This window comes from Salmo salar, chromosome ssa04, assembly GCF_905237065.1.
Source record: "Salmo salar chromosome ssa04, Ssal_v3.1, whole genome shotgun sequence".
Taxonomy (NCBI): Eukaryota; Metazoa; Chordata; class Actinopteri; order Salmoniformes; family Salmonidae; genus Salmo; species Salmo salar.
In genome coordinates, this window is record NC_059445.1 from 17611196 (window position 1) to 17632418 (window position 21223).

The following is a 21223-nucleotide window of genomic DNA, read 5'->3' on the forward strand; positions in this document are numbered from 1 at the left end:
AGAAAGAGAGGGGGGGCTAGAGGTAAAGGTAGAGGTAGAGAAAACACACAACAGAGAAAGAGAGGGGGGGCTAGAGGTAAAGGTAGAGAAAACACATGACAGAGAAAGAGAGGGGGGGACTAGAGGTAAAGGTAGAGAAAACACACGACAGAGAAAGAGAGGGGGGGCTAGAGGTAAAGGTAGAGGTAGAAAACACACGACAGAGAAAGAGAGGGGGGGCTAGAGGTAAAGGTAGAGGTAGAAAACACACAACAGAGAAAGAGAGGGGGGGCTAGAGGTAAAAGTAGAGAAAACACACGACAGAGAAAGAGAGGGGGGGCTAGAGGTAAAGGGAGAGAAACACACGACAGAGAAAGAGAGGGGGGGCTAGAGGTAAAGGTAGAGAAAACACACGACAGAGAAAGAGAGGGGGGGCTAGAGGTAAAGGTAGAGAAAACACACGACAGAAAGAGAGGGGGGGCTAGAGGTAAAGGTAGAGAAAACACACGACAGAGAAAGAGAGGGGGGGGCTAGAGGTAAAGGTAGAGAAAACACACGACAGAGAAAGAGAGGGGGGGCTAGAGGTAAAGGTAGAGAAACACACGACAGAGAAAGAGAGGGGGGGGCTAGAGGTAAAGGTAGAGTAAAACACACGACAGAGAAAGAGAGGGGGGGCTAGAGGTAAAGGTAGAGGTAGAGAAAACACACGACAGAGAAAGAGAGGGGGGGCTAGAGGTAAAGGTAGAGAAGAAAACACACGACAGAGAAAGAGAGGGGGGGCTAGAGGTAAAAGTAGAGAAAACACACGACAGAGAAAGAGAGAGGGGGCTAGAGGTAAAGGTAGAGAAAACACACGACAGAGAAAGAGAGGGGGGGCTAGAGGTAAAGGGAGAGAAACACACGAGAAACCTCACTCACTCATTCTCCCTTCCTCCCTCATTCCTATGTTACATATCTGGCTCAGGAAGAGACAGATCTCCATGACAGAGAGAGAGAGAAAGAGAGAGAGAGAGAGAGAGAGAGAGAGAGAGAGAGAGAGAGAGAGAGAGAGAGAGAGAGAGAGAGAGAGAGAGAGAGAGAGAGAGAGAGAGAGAGAGAGAGAGAGAGAGAGAGAGAGAGAGAGAGAGAGAGAGAGAGAGAGAGAGAGAGAGAGAGAGAGAGAGAGAGAGAGAGAGAGAGAAGAGAGAGAGAGAGAGAGAGAGAGAGAGAGAGAGAGAGAGAGAGAGAGAGAGAGAGAGAGAGAGAGAGAGAGAGAGAGAGAGAGAGAGAGAGAGAGAGAGAGAGAGAGAGAGAGAGAGAGAGAGAGAGAGAGAGAGAGAGATGAGACAGAGGCATATCTTACCTCAATTACCACATCCTTTCATCCTTCCATCCAGACGGTGAATTGACGTCACCGTGTCCAGAGTGACACTCTGGTCATAACTAGCTTCTCATGTCACTGTCCAGATACTTTCTGATACGGGTCCTTCAGATGTCTTACAACTGTAAACCAGAGGAGGCAAGAAGCAAATAGATCTGGGTTTAAAAACCCAGCAAGGCTTTTATGGTCATCCAGTCATTTATTTTACTGCACAGTGAGATGTTTCTCTTTCCTTACATCTATTCTGGAGAGACTGTCTTTGATCATGAGAGATCTCCTCTCTCTCTCTCTCTCTCTCTCTCTCTCGCTGTCTTTCTCCTCTTGCCCTCTCTCCTTTTCTCCTCTCTCCCTTCTCTCCCCCTCTCCTCTCTCTCGTTATCCTCTATCTACCGTTCTCCACTCTGTGTTCTGAGCGGTATCTCTCTCAGCCTGACTTGATAACCTACACGCTGCCTTTTATTTATCTCTTCTATTTCATATGTGGCGTCTTCCTTCCATTTAACGTTTTACTGTTCCAGCTGATTATGTCCGTCCCCCGTCTGGTTTCAGAGCACTGCTGTGACTGTAACTCACCCCAGGAGTTCCAATTCCACACCATGTTCAACAGTATACAAAAAAAAAACATCTGCAATGCTACATTTCTTCCGTAAAGACCCCGAACCATAAGTCTCTCTGCTTAGACTCTCTCAGCGGCTGGCTGCTAACACCATCCACTACCACTCTGCCTTCAGTTAAAACTGTTCTCTTTTTCTCAATCCCTTTCTCAACGCTGCTTCCTGCTCTCTTTCACTATTTCTCTCTCTCTCTTTCACTATTTCTCTCTCTCTCTTTCACTATTTCTCTCTCTCTCTCTTTCACTATTTCTCTCTCTCTCTCTTTCACTATTTCTCTCTCTCTCTCTTTCACTATTTCTCTCTCTCTCTTTCACTATTTCTCTCTCTCTTTCACTATTTCTCTCTCTCTCTCTTTCACTATTTCTCTCTCTCTCTTTCACTATTTCTCTCTCTCTCTTTCACTATTTCTCTCTCTCTCTTTCACTATTTCTCTCTCTCTCTCTTTCACTATTTCTCTCTCTCTCTTTCACTATTTCTCTCTCTCTCTTTCACTATTTCTCTCTCTCTCTTTCACTATTTCTCTCTCTCTCTTTCACTATTTCTCTCTCTCTCTCTTTCACTATTTCTCTCTCTCTCTCTTTCACTATTTCTCTCTCTCTCTCTTTCACTATTTCTCTCTCTCTCTCTTTCACTATTTCTCTCTCTCTCTTTCACTATTTCTCTCTCTCTCTTTCACTATTTCTCTCTCTCTCTCTTTCACTATTTCTCTCTCTCTCTCTTTCACTATTTCTCTCTCTCTCTTTCACTATTTCTCTCTCTCTCTTTCACTATTTCTCTCTCTCTCTCTCTCTATGCTGCCTCCTGTTCCTGCTCTCTTTTTCCGTTCTCTTCCCTTCTGTTCCCTTGTTCGGTGGCCATGCCCTCTTGTTATGTGAGGCTGCCACACAGAAGCTGAGAGAGAGAAGAGACAAAGCAGACGAGAGCCGAGGCTGTCTGGCTGAGATAGTACTGTCCCTGCAGTATCTGTGTTAGTGTCTGTGAGGAATACCATGGAAAGTGGTAATGATGTAATGCTAGTAAAAAAGCATCAGCCGCATCATCACCATCATAAACATCAACATCATCACTCTGCTCATCCTCAACGTAGCGATTTGTGATTAGTTATAGTAGGGGCTGCGTTCAGCAGTTTGCCCAACGCTTGTGTGCGCGCGCACATGATAGTTTGTGTATTCAACAGAGAGGTACGTCTCTGTGTTTATAGATCGCCAAGGGAGGTCAGGGTACCTGTACTACCTCACTGCCATCAACAGGGAAGAGACGAGCCAGGGGACATTCTGCTTCTATTTACCTCTGCCACCTTATACAGGGGATCCTCTGATTATCTTACAGACAGGAGAGAGGGAGAGAGGGGGCCGTGTGAAGAAAGAGAGAGGGAGAGAGGGGGCCGTGTGAAGAAAGAGAGAGGGGGGATATATATATATATATATATAGAGAGAGAGAGAGGTAACACCAAGGCAACCTGGAACACAGAGAAACATCCTCTCACAATATATATGGGTCAGGCTCTCTCTCTCTCCTCCTCTCTCTTTTTCTCTCTCTCTCTCTCTTTGCGTTCTCTCCCTTTTCCTCTCTCTCCTTATCCACCACTCCCTCGTTCCGCATCTTGATGACTCCCATAATCTGCCTGCTGCCGTGGGATTAAAAAGAAAACCTCCTGTTTTATGATAACATTTGTGGGATAAACAAAGTTGTTACAACCTCCTCTGTCTCCTTCCTCTTTAATCTGCTTTCTTTGAGTTCCAGCAACGATTGTTAGGTTGTTGTACAATGTTTCCGTATGTGTGTGTGTGTGTGTGTGTGCGCGCGTGTGTGCATGCTGGTTGGTTGTTATAAGATGTTCCAGAGTTCCCATTGAGTGTTGTCATCTGGCAGCATGTAGGCAGCAGGCAGGCAGGGTTTCAGTACTGAGTCAGGCAGGCAGGGTTTCAGTACTGAGTCAGGCAGGCAGGGTTTCAGTACTGAGTCAGGCAGGCAGGGTTTCAGTACTGAGTCAGGCAGGCAGGGTTTCAGTACTGAGTCAGGCAGGCAGGGTTTCAGTATTGAGTCACTGGCAGGCAGGGTTTCAGTACTGGCAGTCAGGCAGGCAGGGTTTCAGTACTGAGTCAGGCAGGCAGGGTTTCAGTACTGAGTCAGGCAGGCAGGGTTTCAGTACTGAGTCAGGCAGGCAGGGTTTCAGTACTGAGTCAGGCAGGCAGGGTTTCAGTACTGAGTCAGGCAGGCAGGGTATCAGTACTGAGTCAGGCAGGCAGGGTATCAGTACTGAGTCAGGCAGGCAGGGTTTCAATGCTGAGTCAGGCAGGCAGGGTTTCAGTACTGAGTCAGGCAGGCAGGGTATCAGTACTGAGTCAGGCAGGCAGGGTTTCAGTACTGAGTCAGGCAGGCAGGGTTTCAGTACTGAGTCAGGCAGGCAGGGTTTCAGTACTGAGTCAGGCAGGCAGGGTTTCAGTACTGAGCCAGACAGGGAGGGTTTCAGTTCTGAGCCAGGCAGGCAGGGTTTCAGTACTGAGCCAGACAGGGAGGGTTTCAGTTCTGAGCCAGACAGGGAGGGTTTCAGTTCTGAGCCAGGCAGGCAGGGTTTCAATACTGAGTCAGGCAGACAGGGTTTCAGTACTGAGCCAGACAGGGAGGGTTTCAGTTCTGAGCCAGGCATCATAGTGAGGAGAACCAGATCCAGACAGAGTTGAACCAGAGCTGAACAACCCATTAAAATAGATGCAGATCAGCCACCCCGACCGGCTCTGTCTGCTTCACATTATGGCAAGGATGCCTGCGCACGTATTCTTCAAATGTCTCAGTGTAGTAGTGCTGATCTAGAATCAGGTGTGTCTTTTAGAACATAATGATTACGATTATAAGAATAGGGAGGACCTGATCCTAGACCAGCACTCCTACTCTGAGACGCTATATGAATACAGCCCTGAAACCTGTAAGAAATTGCAGCCGCCCCATGTCTGCTTCACATTACGGGAGGATGCCTTGTGCCTTGGCTCTGTATCATTCCACTGAGCGACCCCGTGTTTATTTAAGAGAAAAAAAGAGCCACATTAAAAACAGTGGGATAGTGGAATAGCAGCGCCTGATGCTTCCAAGCTGTTGCATGGGAGAAGTGTGTAGGGAGTGTTTTTTAAGGAGTGAATGGTGGCAGGGGTAGTAAATGGTGATGGAGGTATTCCTGTTGTTCTCTTAGTACATAAACTACATGTCCCTGGCCTTTATATCTCTCTCTCTCTCTCTCTCTCTCTCTCTCTCTCTCTCTCTCTCTCTCTCTCTCTCTCTCTCTCTCTCTCTCTCTCTCTCTCTCTCTCTCTCTCTCTCTCTCTCTCTCTCTCTCTCTCTCTCTCTCTCTCTCTCTCTCTCTCTCTAGCTCTCTCTCTCTCTCTCTCTCTCTCTCTCTCTCTCTAGCTCTCTCTCTCTCTCTCTCTCTCTCTCTCTCTCTAGCTCTCTCTCTCTGTCTCTCTCTCTCTCTCTCTCTCTCTCTCTCTCTCTCTCTCTCTCTCTCTCTCTCTCTCTCTCTCTCTCTCTCTCTCTCTCTCTCTCTTTCTAGCTCTCTCTCTCTGTCTCTCTCTCTCTAGCTCTCTCTCTCTCTCTCTCTCTCTCTCTCTCTCTCTCTCTCTCTCTCTCTCTCTCTCTCTCTCTCTCTCTCTCTCTCTCTCTCCAATTTAAGGGATTTATTAGCATGGGAAACATATGTTAACATTGCCAAGGCAAGTGAAGTAGATCATAAACATAAGTGAAATAAACAATAAACATGAACAGTTAACATTACACTCACAGAAGTTCCAAAATAATACTATGTCTATATACAGTGATGTAACAATGTGCAAATAGTTTCTCCCCCTCTCTCTCTTACCTTGTTTCTGTCCCCCTTGCTTCACTGCTTGCACTCCCTACCCCACCCTCCTCTTTCTCTCTATGTTTGTTGTCTCTCTCTCTCTCCTCTTCCTCTCCTGTCCTCCTTCCCTCTCTCACGCTGTAAGGCATTGATCTACGTGTTCATGCTGAATGACATGTGACATAAATGAGCAGGGTGTGTTGCTCAGACCTCTGTGGTACCAGATGGCCTTACCTAGAAAGAGGGGACAAACACTGCCTGAGGTGGCTGGCTGAAGCCAGCGCCCCTGTGGGCGCTGGCGGAGGGGGATGGTTTGTAGACAGGAGGGCAGCAGGGTTGTGTGTGTCCTGTGGAGCAGGGGGCAGAGTGTCCCTGAGGTGAAGCAGCAGGCTTTCTCAGGCGCCTCTCTGAGGTCACCCCGTAAACAGCCCTGGGGAGAATACACACATTCTAGACACACACACAGCTCATTGCTGATGAGGTGTTTCACAGGTATCACGATTGCATCTTTTCATCATAGTGAAGACTGAAAGAACATGGAGAAGGGAACTAATAAAACAGGAATGAGCTTACATCAGCAGCAGCTGGTGTTGCCAGTTGACATGTGTGTGTGTGTGTGTGTGTGTGTGTGTGTACTGTGTGTGCGTGTGTGTGTGTGTGTGTGTGTGTGTGTGTGTGTGTGTGTGTGTGTGTGTGTGTGTGTTGGCATAGATAATGTACTTACATGCGAAACAGTCCTGTCTGTCACAGGAGTGTATTTTCCTGCTCTGCTGTTCCACTGTAAAACCACAGTAACTCTACAGCTCTCTCTCTCTCACCTGTTTAAAACCCCTTCACTTCAGCTGGCCCGCGGGTTTAGCAAGCGTATGTTTACTTAGTATTTTCTAATGACAGTTGAGTGACTTGGATTTAATTAGATTTGTTGCAGCGTTCATTGGCGTCAGTTAAGAACACACACAAATACAATGAAAGGTTTTAGTGGTTGTTCATTTGGGTATTTTTGTAGTTTGGGTGTTTTCCATCAGGTGGGGCAACGGACAGCATCTCTGCTTCCTTTATTCTCTGTGATCAAACTCCAACTGTAAGTTTCCATGAAAAGAGATGATGATAAGAAGACAAATCAAAGAAAGAAATCCAGGGTAAAGCAGGAGAGACATTTATATGAACCAGCAGCATTTCATTGTAAGAACACACGATTTCAACTCTGCCTCGAAGCACACAGTATGTCTATGCATATTTTTTTTGCCTTTATTTAACTAGGCAAGTCAGTTAAGAACAAATTCTTATTTACAATGACGGCCTACCGCGGACGGCGCTGGGCCAATTGCGCGCCGCCCTATGGGACTCCCAATCACAGCCGATTGTGATACAGCCTGGATTCGAACCCGGGTGTCTGTAGTGACGCCTCTATCACTGAGATGCGGTGACTTTGACCGCTGCACCACTCGGGAACCCAAGTGTGTCAATGCATAGCTCTCAATTATTGAAACATCTCCCTTGAAATGTTGTTGAAGTATAACTGTGTAGCTACGGTACTCTCTCCTGTCTGTGTTTCTGACTGAAGTACAAATGATATCGTCTTCGCTAATGTTATTATGTGAACACATTACCATAATAGTGTTGCAGCCACAGTGTTCTCCCATTTAAAACTCTGGCTCCAGTCATTGGACCAAAGCACTTTTTAATTAGGAATTTAATGACCAATAATGCACTTGATCAGCCAGACCTAATTTCATTTAGACTCAGACAAATCAGATGAACGTTGTCACTCTCTTTTGTGTCACCGGAGGGGGGCAAATTGGTCACATTTACCAATTTTGGCTTTGAATGAATAATTGTTTTCAGTGATTAAATCCGTTTTAGTGTAATGTTTTGACAATTTAAATACGTATAATGTTCAGAGGAGATGTTAATAATGCTTTCTCTGTATAAAATCCGACACATTAGTATTAAGTCAAGCTGAAAATTATTGTAAACATTGAAGAAAATGATATTATCCAATAAAGTAATCTGTGTTTGATAAACCTATTACTAATGACTGTGTGCAAAAATTATATATATATATAATGTGTGTGTGTGTGTCGTTTTATATATATATATATATATATATATATATATATATATATATATATATAGTAATATGTTGTGTGTTTATATATATATATATGTATATATATATATATATATATATATATATATGTGTGTGTGTGTGTGTGTGTGTGTGTGTTACTCACCTGGTAAAATAACGGTAATATATATATATATATATATATATATATATATATATATATACTATATATAACCGTTATTTTACCAGGTGAGTTGACTGAGAACACATTCTAATTTACAATACAGCAACGACCTGGGGAATATTTATGAGACAACAAATGTGTGTGAATTGAAATAATTTATGTCACACTACTAGCAGTGGAGTGCTGGGTTGGCCCAGCTGAGGATGTGAAGCTAGGGGCCGTGAGAGGCCATGTAAGGGGCCCTACCAGGGGGGCCATGGTGTGAGAATCAGAGCTGCAGCTGCCCTGCCTAGTGTGGCTGGTAGGTGACAAAATGCTAATGCTAATTTCAGCCCTGGTCTGTCTAACTGACTGATCCTGACAGATCACCACACTGCTGCGGATCTGATTCACACACTAAGTCTCATTCCCCCATAAGCACTTCTCACAGCTCAGTCACCTCTCCTCCTCTCCCTCCCTCCCTCCGTTACTCATTCACTCACTCTGCCCTCCTGTCTGCCTCAGTACATTTTTACGAAACTATAAACCAGCAGTGTGAGGAGCCGTCTTTCTCTGTCGCTCGCTCTCTGTCTCTCCCTCTCTTTCCCTCTCTCTTCCTCTCCTCATACGGTATCTCGAAAATCAGTATTAATATTCATGAATGATAATTTGTCATTGTTGGGGCTGCTGATATGCCACCGCCGTAGACTTATTTGTCTATTTAAGATGACCACGAAAAACGTAGACCAAAAACGTAGGAATCAATCAATCTGCCATCATTAATACAATGTAAAAATGTAATGATTGATTATTGAAATATTGAAATAGCATGGGCGAATGAGAGAAACAAATTGATACAATTTAACGGCAACAATAAGGCAGGCACTAGGGATGGGGGTGTGAGCATTTGGGTCTGAGCAGATGAGAATTTAGTCGTTGTGTGTATTTGTCTGTAAGTTGCTGTTCGTATGTTTGTATTTGGTGTGTGGAATAAAAATAAAATAAAAAGACAAATAAAAAATGAAGATGACCATGAGGTGGGACAGCCGACAGCGCCCAGGGCATGGCAGGGAAACCCCCTAAAAGTCACCCAAGCCAACCCCTACTCTGTCTATCCACTGCCATGCTTAGGAAGACCTAATAACACACACAGTTGTGTGGGGGAAAAGCAAATGATGCTGTCAACCTTTTTAACCAGGAGAGGCAGCCTGGCATACCTTAACGTTACCCTTTAAATAACTCCCGTTCTCTCTTTGTCATCTGTTCAATTCCTCCTGATAGTGAGGAGAGAGAGAAGGCAGAGAAAGGCTGATATTCTCCTCTTCTGATCAGAAGCAAAGCCCTATCAAATCTGTTTTATGTTTTGCCTGATTACCGTTAGTTCGTTTTTCCCAAATTCCGTTTTCTCCATTATGTTTTTAAAGGTTTCCATTTTCCCCTGTTTTGTTTTTTTAAGCTCTCAAAGTCCCACTTTAATTTTTTTTTATAGAAATACAACTAAATTGGATGTTGTAAATCCACAACAGTGCTTAAACCACATCAGGATACCCCTCTTTCAATTTACATTTTTGGGTGTAATTACCCTTTAATTCCAGTGTGCACCTAGCAAGAGGCAGTGGTTTAGCAGTATTATTGTAGAGTACATGTGATGGTAGAGTTTGATTAACAAATACCCACTGGATTGATGCAAATAATCATGATATCATTCTGCCTGGTAAGCATAGGCTATTTTGTAATTAACATTTAATTGAGAAATCTACACAAAGAGTCACATACATAGACAGGGGAATTCTCCCTGCCTCTTCAGAAAGTTACAGGAAATACAAATCACTGATGAATTATTTTCATGTCTTATGATAAACCTGGGCAAATTAATACGTGTTCAGTACATTTAGTTGATTCCCTACTAAGTTCAATACATTTTTTGAATATTCATGAAATCCGTTTTAATGTCTGGATTCCGTGATTCCGTCTGTGTTCCCGGCATCGCAGATTTTATATGGCCGTAGAAGCACCTCTCCCCATTTCATTAGGGAGAATCTACCTTCCAAACCTCCCAACTGCCTCCCTCGCTTTGCTATCACGAGTTTAGAAAACTGACGCAGGAAAACCTTATCAAGAAATATGTTGTTAACTTAAAAGAGAAAAAAAGACGGATGAAGTGGGAAAAAAAATATATGTTTGAGAAAGAGCAGCCATGCGCAATCTCTGGGAGACCTCCAGAAAAGGACCAGCCAAGATTCCCAAATTAAAATGGCCGCAATGATCAGAACGCAAAATTAGAAGCAGAGAGAAAGTTTTTGGGCTAATAAACATTTGAAAAGTACGCCCGGGGGGACTACATGCAATGGTTATTACTCTGACACACACACACACACACACACACGTATGTTGTTTTATTTTTTGTTCTCAGGATGTTGTCTGTAGATTTGATTAATTCTTGATGGCAGCAGGGCTTAATGAAAGATTGAAAATGTTTTCCCCTTCCTCCTTCCTCTTTGATACACACGCGCACACACATGCACACGCACGTTATGCTTTGCTTTCAGTTAGGCCTTTTTATCTAATGGATGTGTCGTGCTTATCAGCAACTCTGGACACATACCAGATCAGGGGGACGGGAGTAATCAATTAAGTGACCCTCTCCCCGCCTCCGCGGCTTTTTCTCCCTCTCCCACTCCCCTCTCACCCCTGTCCTCCCTACTTCAGTTCCTAAAGGCTGTATCCTGCCTGCCTCTCCTCACTCCGATGCACTCAGGCCCTGCTGAGACACACACACACACACACACACACACTAGCACTGCTGAACACTCCAGAAGGTGGGGAGGATTTAAGGATCCCGGGAAGATTAAGTGCACAGCTTAGCGCTATCTGACCGCTGTGTCTCACACTTTTTCTTTCATTTTCTTCCCCTCCCTCCCTCTCTCTTTCCCTGTCTTCCCTCTCTCCAGGTAGCCGAGCCTAAGCGGAGCGGGTTGGGCAGACCCTCCCTCCTCCCCCCCCCCCATCCTCCTCCTCCTCCAGCATCCCGGTCCGTGCCGTGTTTGTGTCTATCCGCCGGGGTCGGCGAAGCATGCTGGCAGTATGGACGTGAAGGAACGCAGGCCCTACTGCTCGCTGACCAAGAGCAGGCGCGACAAGGAGCGGCGCTACACGGGCTCGTCCGGCGACAGCGAGGAGTGCGGCAGCGGCGGCCCGGGACCGAGGGTACCCACCCAGAAGTCCTACAGCTCCAGCGAGACGCTCAAGGCCTTCGACCACCAGGACTCCTCCAGACTATTGTACAGCAGCAGAGTGAAGGAGATGGTGCACCGTGAACAGGACGAGTACACCCGACAAGGTACTAGTTAGCCTAGTTAGTTATCCCCCTGCCGTTGTGCCTTTGAGCAAGGCACCTAGCATGCTCTAGGGGCGCTGCCCTGCGGCTGACCATGTAGGCAGTGTTTGAGGTGGGCTTGGTACTTACCGGTACAGAGTATCATCCGGCACCTCCATGTTTTATACCACCTTGACTATTGGCTCTAAAATATGATCACCAGTACTGTAAAATGTAAATATGATCACCAGTACTGTAAAATGTAAATATGATCACCAGTACTGTAAAATGTAAATATGATCACCAGGACTGTAAAATGTAAATATGATCACCAGGACTGTAAAATGTAAATATGATCACCAGGACTGTAAAATGTAAATATGATCACCAGTACTGTAAAATGTAAATATGATCACCAGGACTGTAAAATTAAATTGAGTACCAGTACCTTTGTCATTCCACTTCAAGCTGTCCGTAGGTTTTACTCTGTAGTCACGGTCAGCTATACCTGCTTGAACTCTTCCTTAGGTTGGCCCCTAAGAGGTGAAGTATCTGTTTACCTCACGTGGGCCCCCTCCATGTTGACTTATGCCACCGAGCTGGGCCGAGGCTCAAATGTGTACCTTAGATAAGGGATAAGGGCTGACTACTTCAGATTTAAAGTGCGTTCAAGGCCGCGACTCAGCCCTATCAGGATTCAGTTTCTGTGGATAAGGGACGAGGTGTAATTACGTTTTACAGTGCACTTATGTCATGAAGAAAACATGTTCTAGCTACGGTTTCAATCCAAAAAGAAAAAATCTCATTACCTCTCTCGTTGGTATCTCACTAGGTGCTTGTCCTCTAGCTCAGTTGGTAGTAGAGCACAGCGACGGCGGGATAGTGGGTTCGACTCTACTCGTGTGTCAAAATGTATGTATGCATGCATGACTATAGGTGGCTTCGGATTAAAAGGTCTCTGCTAAATGGTACATAATAGCTGCTGGGTTAGTGTTGAACATGAACACTGGGGCTTGTCTTGCTGATAAGGAGCTCCAGGGGTAATATCCTGACAGATAGATGTGGGTATTGGGGTAAGGATAGGGGTAACAGTCCGGGTAGGTTAGGGCTGTGTATGACATCCTCCCCATATTAACAGACATGAGACAGATGGGGGCGGCAGGTAGCTTCCAGGTTAGCGTGTTGGGTTTGTTTTGTTTTATTTCACCTTTATTTAACCAGGTAGGCCAGTTGAGAACAAGTTCTCATTTACAACTGCGACTTAAGGTGCTGACAAGGTAAAACATTTACATTTTTGCTGTGCCCTTGAGCAAGTCTAATTGCTCCAGGGGCGCTGTACAATGGCGACCCACTTTTGTGTAACAGAACAAATATAAGCAACCCCCAAATTATTATAGCGACACCCTCTCTGCCTCTCGCTGGCAGAGCTAGTCCCCTAAGTGGGCCACTCGGTCACTAGACTTGTTGAGTTGTTGGGCCACAGCCATCGCTAGACAGACTTAAGAACTTAATGTTTAACTACTCTACAAAGCCTCTTGGCTAAGCACCTCTTTCTGTCTCCTTCGACCACTAACTCGCTGTAACTTCCCTCATAGGAGCTTATGGTGACACTATGCTAAGCTAATATAGCTAGCACCGTTTGTTTATTCTCTATATTAATATGGGGACACCATAGAAATAGAAGGAGTAGAACGGGTTTTGAACCTATTTGACCATTCTAATCATTCAAATTCTATGGGTTTGACGTTGACCTAAATTATTTGGTCACTTCAGAAATAATAGCGGGACAGTATTCATTTGTGAAACTTAATGGACTAAAGCTGGAATAATTAGAATTGTTGCCCGTCAGTGATAAAATAAAAAACAGGGATTTTTGTCATTATTAGATTTTATAACGCACAGCGAGCGCATAGATTTGAAACTGTTTTGAACTCGTGACATTAACTGGTTTGTGGAAAGATGGAGGCAAAGCCTTTTACCAGGTCCATCCATATTTTCTATAAACATAACAAAAGTACTTTGAAGTTCATTACCAGTTCATTGATTGTTCCTCCACTCCAATTAACAATTCATAAATATTGGAGAGAAAAAAGGTAATGACTTTAATTATCTTATCATGTACATTTTCATTGCCACACTAATTGGCGTTCATTTAAAATTAATATAATTTTAATTGAACTGCAGTGACTATCTTAGTTATGTCTGTAATTAACAAGCCTTTGTAGTCACTTTTATTCCTAGATTAAAGATTGCTCCAGACAGTATTTTATTCACAGTCAATATTTAATCCTTCTTATAATGTAAATGATCTTGGAGGGAATTTGGAAGATTTTTCATTTTTTTGATCGACCAATGATTTGACCGTGCTGGGAAAGTTCTAGGTTCTACTACCACGTGGGGCATGGCATGCATCAGAACCAATTCAGAATGAGGAGGACTTATATATTCTACTACCACGTGGGGCATGGCATGCATCAGAACCAATTCAGAATGAGGAGGACTTATATATATATATATATAGCTTGAGAACAACATTTTAATATTTGAATCTAAATGTAGTTAAATAATACTCTACCCTAAATGAGATAAAGCATGTATTTGTCTGAATCTTGGACCCTTAAATATTTCAATATTTTCAAACGAAAGAAGCCATAGTTGTTGTCACTGATAAAGTCATTTTACCTAGGCCTACGGAATATAAAGCAGTTGCCTCTCATTGAGAAACATGTATTACGTTTATATTACAGTCATTTTCATAACTGCAAAAGTAGTGCGGCATTAAACACTTTCCATTATCCCAGAAAGACTGAGTATTAACTAGTCTAAGCTGGAAGAACATGTTATCAGAGTGAATCTATACTAATCTAATAAGGATTCAAAAGTAATATAATAACTTATTACTGAATGATATACGATAATCACTAAATAGCGGCAGGAATAATATTTTTTACAAACATTTCACAGCATTTATATGTAAAAAAAAATATATATATATATATATATATATATATATATAATATGTATGTTCAGGCATGTTATTAGCCAGCCCGTTCCTATCACCACGGCAGCTAAACCCACTGAATGGAATGCAGTCTAAATCTAAATGTAGGTGTGACATAAATGTCTTTAAGCGAGAGAAAAGAGTTTAGCTTTGCAGGAAATCATTAACATTGGTTAAAAAAGGAACTAAATGAATTATGTATCACAGACTCTATTTTTAATTGGATCATGTTTAAATATTCCCTAACATAAAATGCAAGCCACTTCAATTGTAGTAGAATGGTTAATAGGCCTAAGATGAATTATACAGTGTATTGTTGGCTGTAGTCATAGAGATCCTATACAATTATATAGTATTTTAATTCCTAATTCTATGCCTGTAGTTGTGTTGGCATATGAGGACCCAGATAATGAAATAGTTATTTTTGATCCACGGTTACTATGTCTTGTACAATTTGTAACAAATGTAGGAATTTCTCTCAGATATTTCTAAGAAGTTATTTGTTATTTGTTCTATGACATATTCTGAATTTTTATATTTATGTTGAGAAAATATTTAAATCTGTAAAACTTAGACAACTAAAACTATAATATTTATGCACGTTATTATTAATAATACAAATATGGTTGTCATTGTTTTATTAGGATTATTTGTATTATGTTGTATGTTTTGATTCATTATTAGTTCTGTATAAGTTAAAGTACATGTATAGTCAGTATATGTCAGACATAACGGCCTTAATGTGGAACACTTCCTTAACTCCACCCTGATGACTTCATACGGTTGTTGACGGCTGTTGTTGCTGTTTGTCTTGTTGCGGTGGCGGCGTCGCCTTTGAAGTAGGGACTTTACGCTTTCAAGGCCTTGAGATATTTATGAAATCACCAAACAGATTGGAAGTGCCTTAGCTACCAGTCTATCTGCCAGGACAACATAACAGAGTAGAGCAGCCACCATCTTCTCTCCCATCTGCACCACATTACCCCTCCCCGAGAACACACATGCACGTGCGCACCCGCACACAAACACGCACACACACACCATATTCCATCTGCCTGCGAGAGGAAGACACTTTTACCAAGTCTCTGTACTCTACACTTGGGATATTTATCTGTTATACATTCAACAATATTTTGCCAAATATTCTCAGATTAATTTTGGGGGGTTCAATGAATGGTTGCCATAGAGATAGCAGTAATTTGATTATTTCTGTATTTATTTGATGTTATACTGCTTAGTTAAGCTACTGTACCGTGTTACTTATGTTTTTTTGTGATGTAAATGAATTGTGCCTGGATTGTTTACTAGAATACTAGTGGGTCTTGAATTCCCTTCAGCCTACATAATGTTACCGCATTAGATATAACCAAAGTACAGCCACAGATGAGACCAATCATTAACACAGCTACCTTTGCCAAATATTAATTTATTTAGCTTTCTTTCTTTCATTCTTTCTTTCTTTCTTTCTCACTCACTCTGTCTCTCTGAGATGATAAATTGCAGACAGTATGTGTATTTGCTTCATGCGTTGTAAATTATTGCTGTGTACCCAGAGGCCCTCCATTGATGTTTGCCGTTTCCTACGCGCCAGCCAACATTAGTAACCCGCAAGTAATGCTTTTATAGGGCATTTATCGATGGGCCTTGCGGGCCTGGCGCTCTGCCCTCCTGCACTGAAACAGTGGCTAGCCCAGTGGGCCGTTCCAAGGTGCTCTTTGTTGTTGGCTTTTGCTTTAGCGTTATACAGTTTGTTAGCACACCCCACTGGGCACAGACGTCAATTCAATGTGTATTCCACCACGTCGATTCAATCAGTTTGTGCCCAGTGGGCCAGCACCGAAGTGCCCTTTATGGTTTGGCTTTATGTTAGCATGGTTCGAACCTTGTTTTTGTCATGCTAACAAGTTCAACTTGAGCTGCGGAATGCGTTCTGCTCTGCCTAAGCAAAGTGGGCTGTATCATAGCATGCTATTTTCCGCTACAGCATTAGGCCTATGTGTTGTTTCAGATGTGTTTCAGCGATGATATGATTCGCTTTAGGAGACTATAGATTCCCCTTCGGATGTTTTGTTTTGCGTTGGATATTTCTTTAGCGTTTGGCTCGCTCCATCAACGCGGTATAAATTGCCTTTAGCAAGTCGTGTTTCACTGAAGTATGTATCGTTTTAGTTGTTTCGTCATGCTTTACTTCAGTCTTTAGGGCAGTGGGAAGACTGGCAGATTTTTATCAGAGCGGATGGTCGTGTGGCCGGAACATAATTACCATAATGGGTCGCACACTGCAAATTGATGACAACTAAGCCCTAAAAGAGATTGGATTTGAAATAACAATCCTTTCATACCTTGATGACATTGAGACACGATCACATATGTCCCTTCTATTCGTGGCAATGCTATAGGAACAGATTTGCTAAATTAAACTAGTTTTGATCTGAATTACTGGTGATTTTAGTCTTCAGGGGGCCCCATAAAATAAAAGTTGAGGGTGTCTCACTCCGTTTGATAATGAGAGTTTTCCATTAGGGCGTTGGTCCTATGCTGCTGAAAAGATGGGGGGTTTTGCTAACTGCTAGCATGTTTTCACGGGATCTGTTTGAGCAAGGCGAGATGCAGAATCACTCATCTTAATCATATAATCATTCACTTTTGGGATGAAAGATTTGTAGATCAGTGATTCTGCGTAGTCCTACTGCAATGTAGTCGATCCCAAACATGCATTCCGTCTGTGCTAACGCTGTTAGCTAGTCCGGCCTGGTCGTGGTAAGACACAACGGTCGGGGTGCTGGGAGTCCAGCGTGGGATCCTGGGTAACAGAATGTTAAGCCCCTGAAGTTATCTGAGAGTCAGATGAAACCTGATAGTCCATTTTATGTACGTCTAGGAGCCAGCGCTGTTTACAGAAGCTATGTTTTCACTGGGGATTTCAGGTCAGTTGATACTGCACCCCGCCAACCCCCATCACGAAAAAAAATTCAGCACAGGATTTATTTGTATTTTCTCGCTCTCTCTCTTTCTTTCTTTTCAAGCCCATGCAGGATCTTTTCATTACTCAACACCTCTAGTCCAAATGACTCCCCAGATGCTAGCTAGGCCCCATTTACCTGTCAGCTTCTATTTTGTTAGCACCTGGGAGATAGCTCTCCCCCTTCTCTTTTCTGTGGCGTCCCAAATGGCACCCTATTCCCTATATAGTGCACTACTTTTGACCAGAGCCCTATGGGTTCTGGTCAAAAGTATTACACCCTATGTATTGCCTATATAGCTCCCGAGTGGTGTACCGGTATAAGGCACTGCATTGCAGTGCTTGAGGCGTCACTACAGACCCTGGTTCGATCCCGGGCTGTATCACAACCGGCCGTGATCGGGAATCCCATAAGGCGGCGCACAATTGGCCCAGCGTCGTCCGGGTTAGGGGAGGGTTTGGCCGGGGTAGGCAGTCATTGTAAATAAGAATTTGTTCTTAACTGACTTGCATAAAATATAGTGCACTTGGAACACAGCCCTCTTCTCTCCTGACTGTCTATATATCTGTCACGTGTGCTCCCTCTCTGGCCTCTAGGTTACCAGGCTGCTTGTTATGGCACACACCTGTCACCATCGTTACAGAATGACGCCTCACCAAAGGGAAGCATCAGGGAGTTTTTTTTGTTTTTGTGTTGGAGGGGATGTCAGGTCCGGGTGTCAGAACCGGACCTTCGTCAGGTCTCTGCGCCGCAGCGGAGGCGACCGGTCCGCTCCTGATCCTCGGGATCGTCCCTGTGGCTGGAGCCGAACGCGCAGGGGAGGGGGTACTGTCACGTGTGCTCCCTCTCCGGCCTCTATGTCTCCAGGCTGCTCTATCTATCTATCTATCTATCTATCTATCTATCTATCTATCTATCTATCTATCTATCTATCTATCTATCTATCTATCTATCTATCTATCTATCTATCTATCTATCTATCTATCTATCTATCTATCTATACAAAAGTATGTGGACACCCCTTCAAATTAGTGGATTCGGCTATTTCAGCCACACCCAAATACTGACAGGTGTATAAAATCGTGCACACAGCCATGCAATCTCCATAGACAAACATGCCCCCCCCAGAAATGGTTTGTCAAGATCGGTGTTGGAGTAACTTGACTGGCCTGCACAGAGCCCTGACCTCAACCCCATTGTACACCTTTAGGATGAATTGGAACGCTGACTGCGAGCCAGGTCTAATTGCCCAACATCAGTGCCCGACCTCACTAATGCTTTTGTGGCTGAATGGAAGCAAGTCTCCGAAGCAATGTTCCAACATCTAGTGGAAAGCCATCCCAGAAGAGTGGAGGCTGTTATAGCAGCAAAGGGGGGGACCAACTCCATATTAACCCCCATGATTTTGGAAGGAGATGTTTGACAAGCAGGTGTCCACATAAATTTGGTAATGTAGTGTATCTATCTATACAGAACAAAAATATAAACTCAACATGTAAAGTGTTGATCCCATTTTCATAAGCTGAAATAAAAGATCCCATACATTTTCCATATGCACAAAAAGCTTATTTTGCTCAAATTTTGTGCACAGATTTGTTCACATCCCTGTTACTGAGCATTTCTAATTTGCCAAGATAATCTACCCACCTGAGAGGTGTGGCATATCAAGAAGCTGATTAAACAGCATGATCTTTACACAGGTGCACCTTGTGCTGCGGACAACAAAAGGCTACTCTAAAATGTGCAGTTTTGTTACACATGGAGCTGATATGTGTGCAATTGGCATGCTGACTGCAGGAATGTCCACCAGAGTCGTTTTAGAGAATTTTACAGTACGTCTATCCGGCCTCACTACCGCAGACCAGGTGTAACCACGCCAGCCCAGGATCTCCACATCCGGCTTCTTCACCTGCAGGATCATCTGGGACCAGCCACCCGGACAGCTGATGAAACTGTTGGTTTGCACAACCGAAGAATTTCTGCACAAACTGTCAGAAACCGTCTCAGGGAAGTTCACCTGCGTGTTCGTTGTCCTCACCAGGGTCTTGACTTGACTGCAGTTCGGCGTTGTGACCGACTTCAGTGGGCAAATGCTCACCTTCAATGGCCACTGGCACGCTGGAGAAGTGTGCTCTTCACGGATGAATCCCAGTTTCAACTGTACTGGGCATTGTGTGGGCTAGCGGTTTGCTGATGTCAACGTTGTGAACAGAGTGCCCCATGGTGGGGTTATGGTATGGACAGGCATAAGCTATGGACAAAGAACACACCAGATACTGACTGGTTTTCTGATCCACGCCCCTACCCTGTTTTAAAAGGTATTTGTCACCAACAGATGCATATCTGTATTCCCAGTCATGTGAAATCCATAGATTATGACCTAATTACTTTATTTCAATTGACTGATTTCCTTAATATAAACTGTAACTCAGTAAAATCTTGAAAATTGTTGCATGTTGCGTTTATATTCTTGCTCACTTTGTTTAGCCATCTATTTATCCATCTGCCACTGGGTAAATACTGTACAAATAAGGCTGGGGAAGGAGGGGGGGGGTCTCTCTGTCCGGTTCTCAGTGTTAGGATGGATCTGAGGGTCTGGAGGTCAGAGGGGGGTTGGGGGCGATATTAGGGCTGAGAATTGCCAGGGACCTCACGTTACCATATAATCACTCTACTTAGGTGCTGATACGATATGTATTGTGATTCGATACTGTGATTTTGTTGTGATTTGATGTTCCAAACATATTGATCACTATTATGTCTGCTGCAGAGAGACAGGAGAGAGCAGGAGAAAACACGTTGATCAGTCATGAAGATACGTTTTGGTGCAGCCAGCCAGCGTCAAAATAATATTGGGATAGTCAAAACGATACAATATGATATATGCTCACAAATAATATCCCGATATGTAACTGTATAGATTCCCCCCCCCCATCACTAGGAGATAGGGTCAGGAAGAGGTTTTAATGTGACTGGTGATCTGTTAGTGACAGGGTTCAAGGTGTTTTTGCTTTACTGCCAGTCTCAAGTTAGATCAGCTGTACTTCCTGTGTTCTCCCGTGAAAGGCCACTGAATTGCTCTCCCTGGTAAATGCTAGCTCTCTTAAATATCTCTGAAATACTTGACATTTAGAATAAAAGACTCCACCTCCTCTCTTATTGAAACTATTGATGTCCTCAACCTTGTTCTTTGTGAAAGAGTCTTTAAGATCCTCCATCTTGTTTCCTCTCCTCTCTCAAAACTCCCTTTATTCTACCCTGTACTTCCTGTATTCTCTTGTGAAGGGGCACTAGTTATTCCTTTGGAAGACATTTATTGACCGGTATACCTGTTCAGGGCTCTAGTGCTGACGACTTCCATCTCGTTTCCTCTCCTCTCAGGGCAGAACTTCAACCTGAGACAACTGGGGATCTGCGAGCCGTCCACACGCCGCGGCCTGGCCTTCTGCGCCGAGATGGGCCTCCCCCACCGCGGCTACTCGGTCGGCGCCGGCTCCGACGTGGACCCCGAGAACGAGGGCGTGATGTCACCGGAGCGCGCTATGCGGCTGTGGGGCCGCGGGGTGAAGTCGGGCGGCCGGAACTCGTGCCTGTCCAGCCGGTCCAACTCGGCCCTGACCCTCACCGACACAGAGCACGAAAACAAGTCGGACAGCGATAATGGTGAGTCCGGTCGGTGTGCACAAAACACATTGGATTTATCTCTCTCTTTAATCTCGCCTTCCTTGGCTCGGGAGCGTGCACAGCTCGACATCGTGCACACTCCCCGGCACGTCCACTGACACGGAAGGATCGGTGAAACACGGTTGTTGGGAAAGAATGTTGAATGAGAGTTGGTGTCGCTCAGCGTTCCTTTCCTCCTGTGACCACTTCACTTGAGAAGCTGCAGCTGTGAACTTGACAATGAGAGAATTTGAGGGAACTCAA

General features: G+C 44.1%; 1 protein-coding gene across 12 annotated transcripts in view; it reads left to right on the top strand.

Moving 5' to 3' along the window:
• Positions 1–21223, top strand: part of LOC106602442 (teneurin-3) — a 393330-nt gene that overhangs the window by 79567 nt on the left and 292540 nt on the right. For all 12 annotated transcript variants that reach the window (XM_045716619.1, XM_045716624.1, XM_045716618.1 and 9 more), the window contains 2 exons: positions 10968–11356; positions 20678–20959. In XM_045716619.1, the coding sequence (XP_045572575.1) occupies positions 11101–11356; positions 20678–20959 (538 nt within the window). In that variant the 5' untranslated portion in view covers positions 10968–11100. The remainder of the gene's footprint in view (positions 1–10967; positions 11357–20677; positions 20960–21223) is intronic.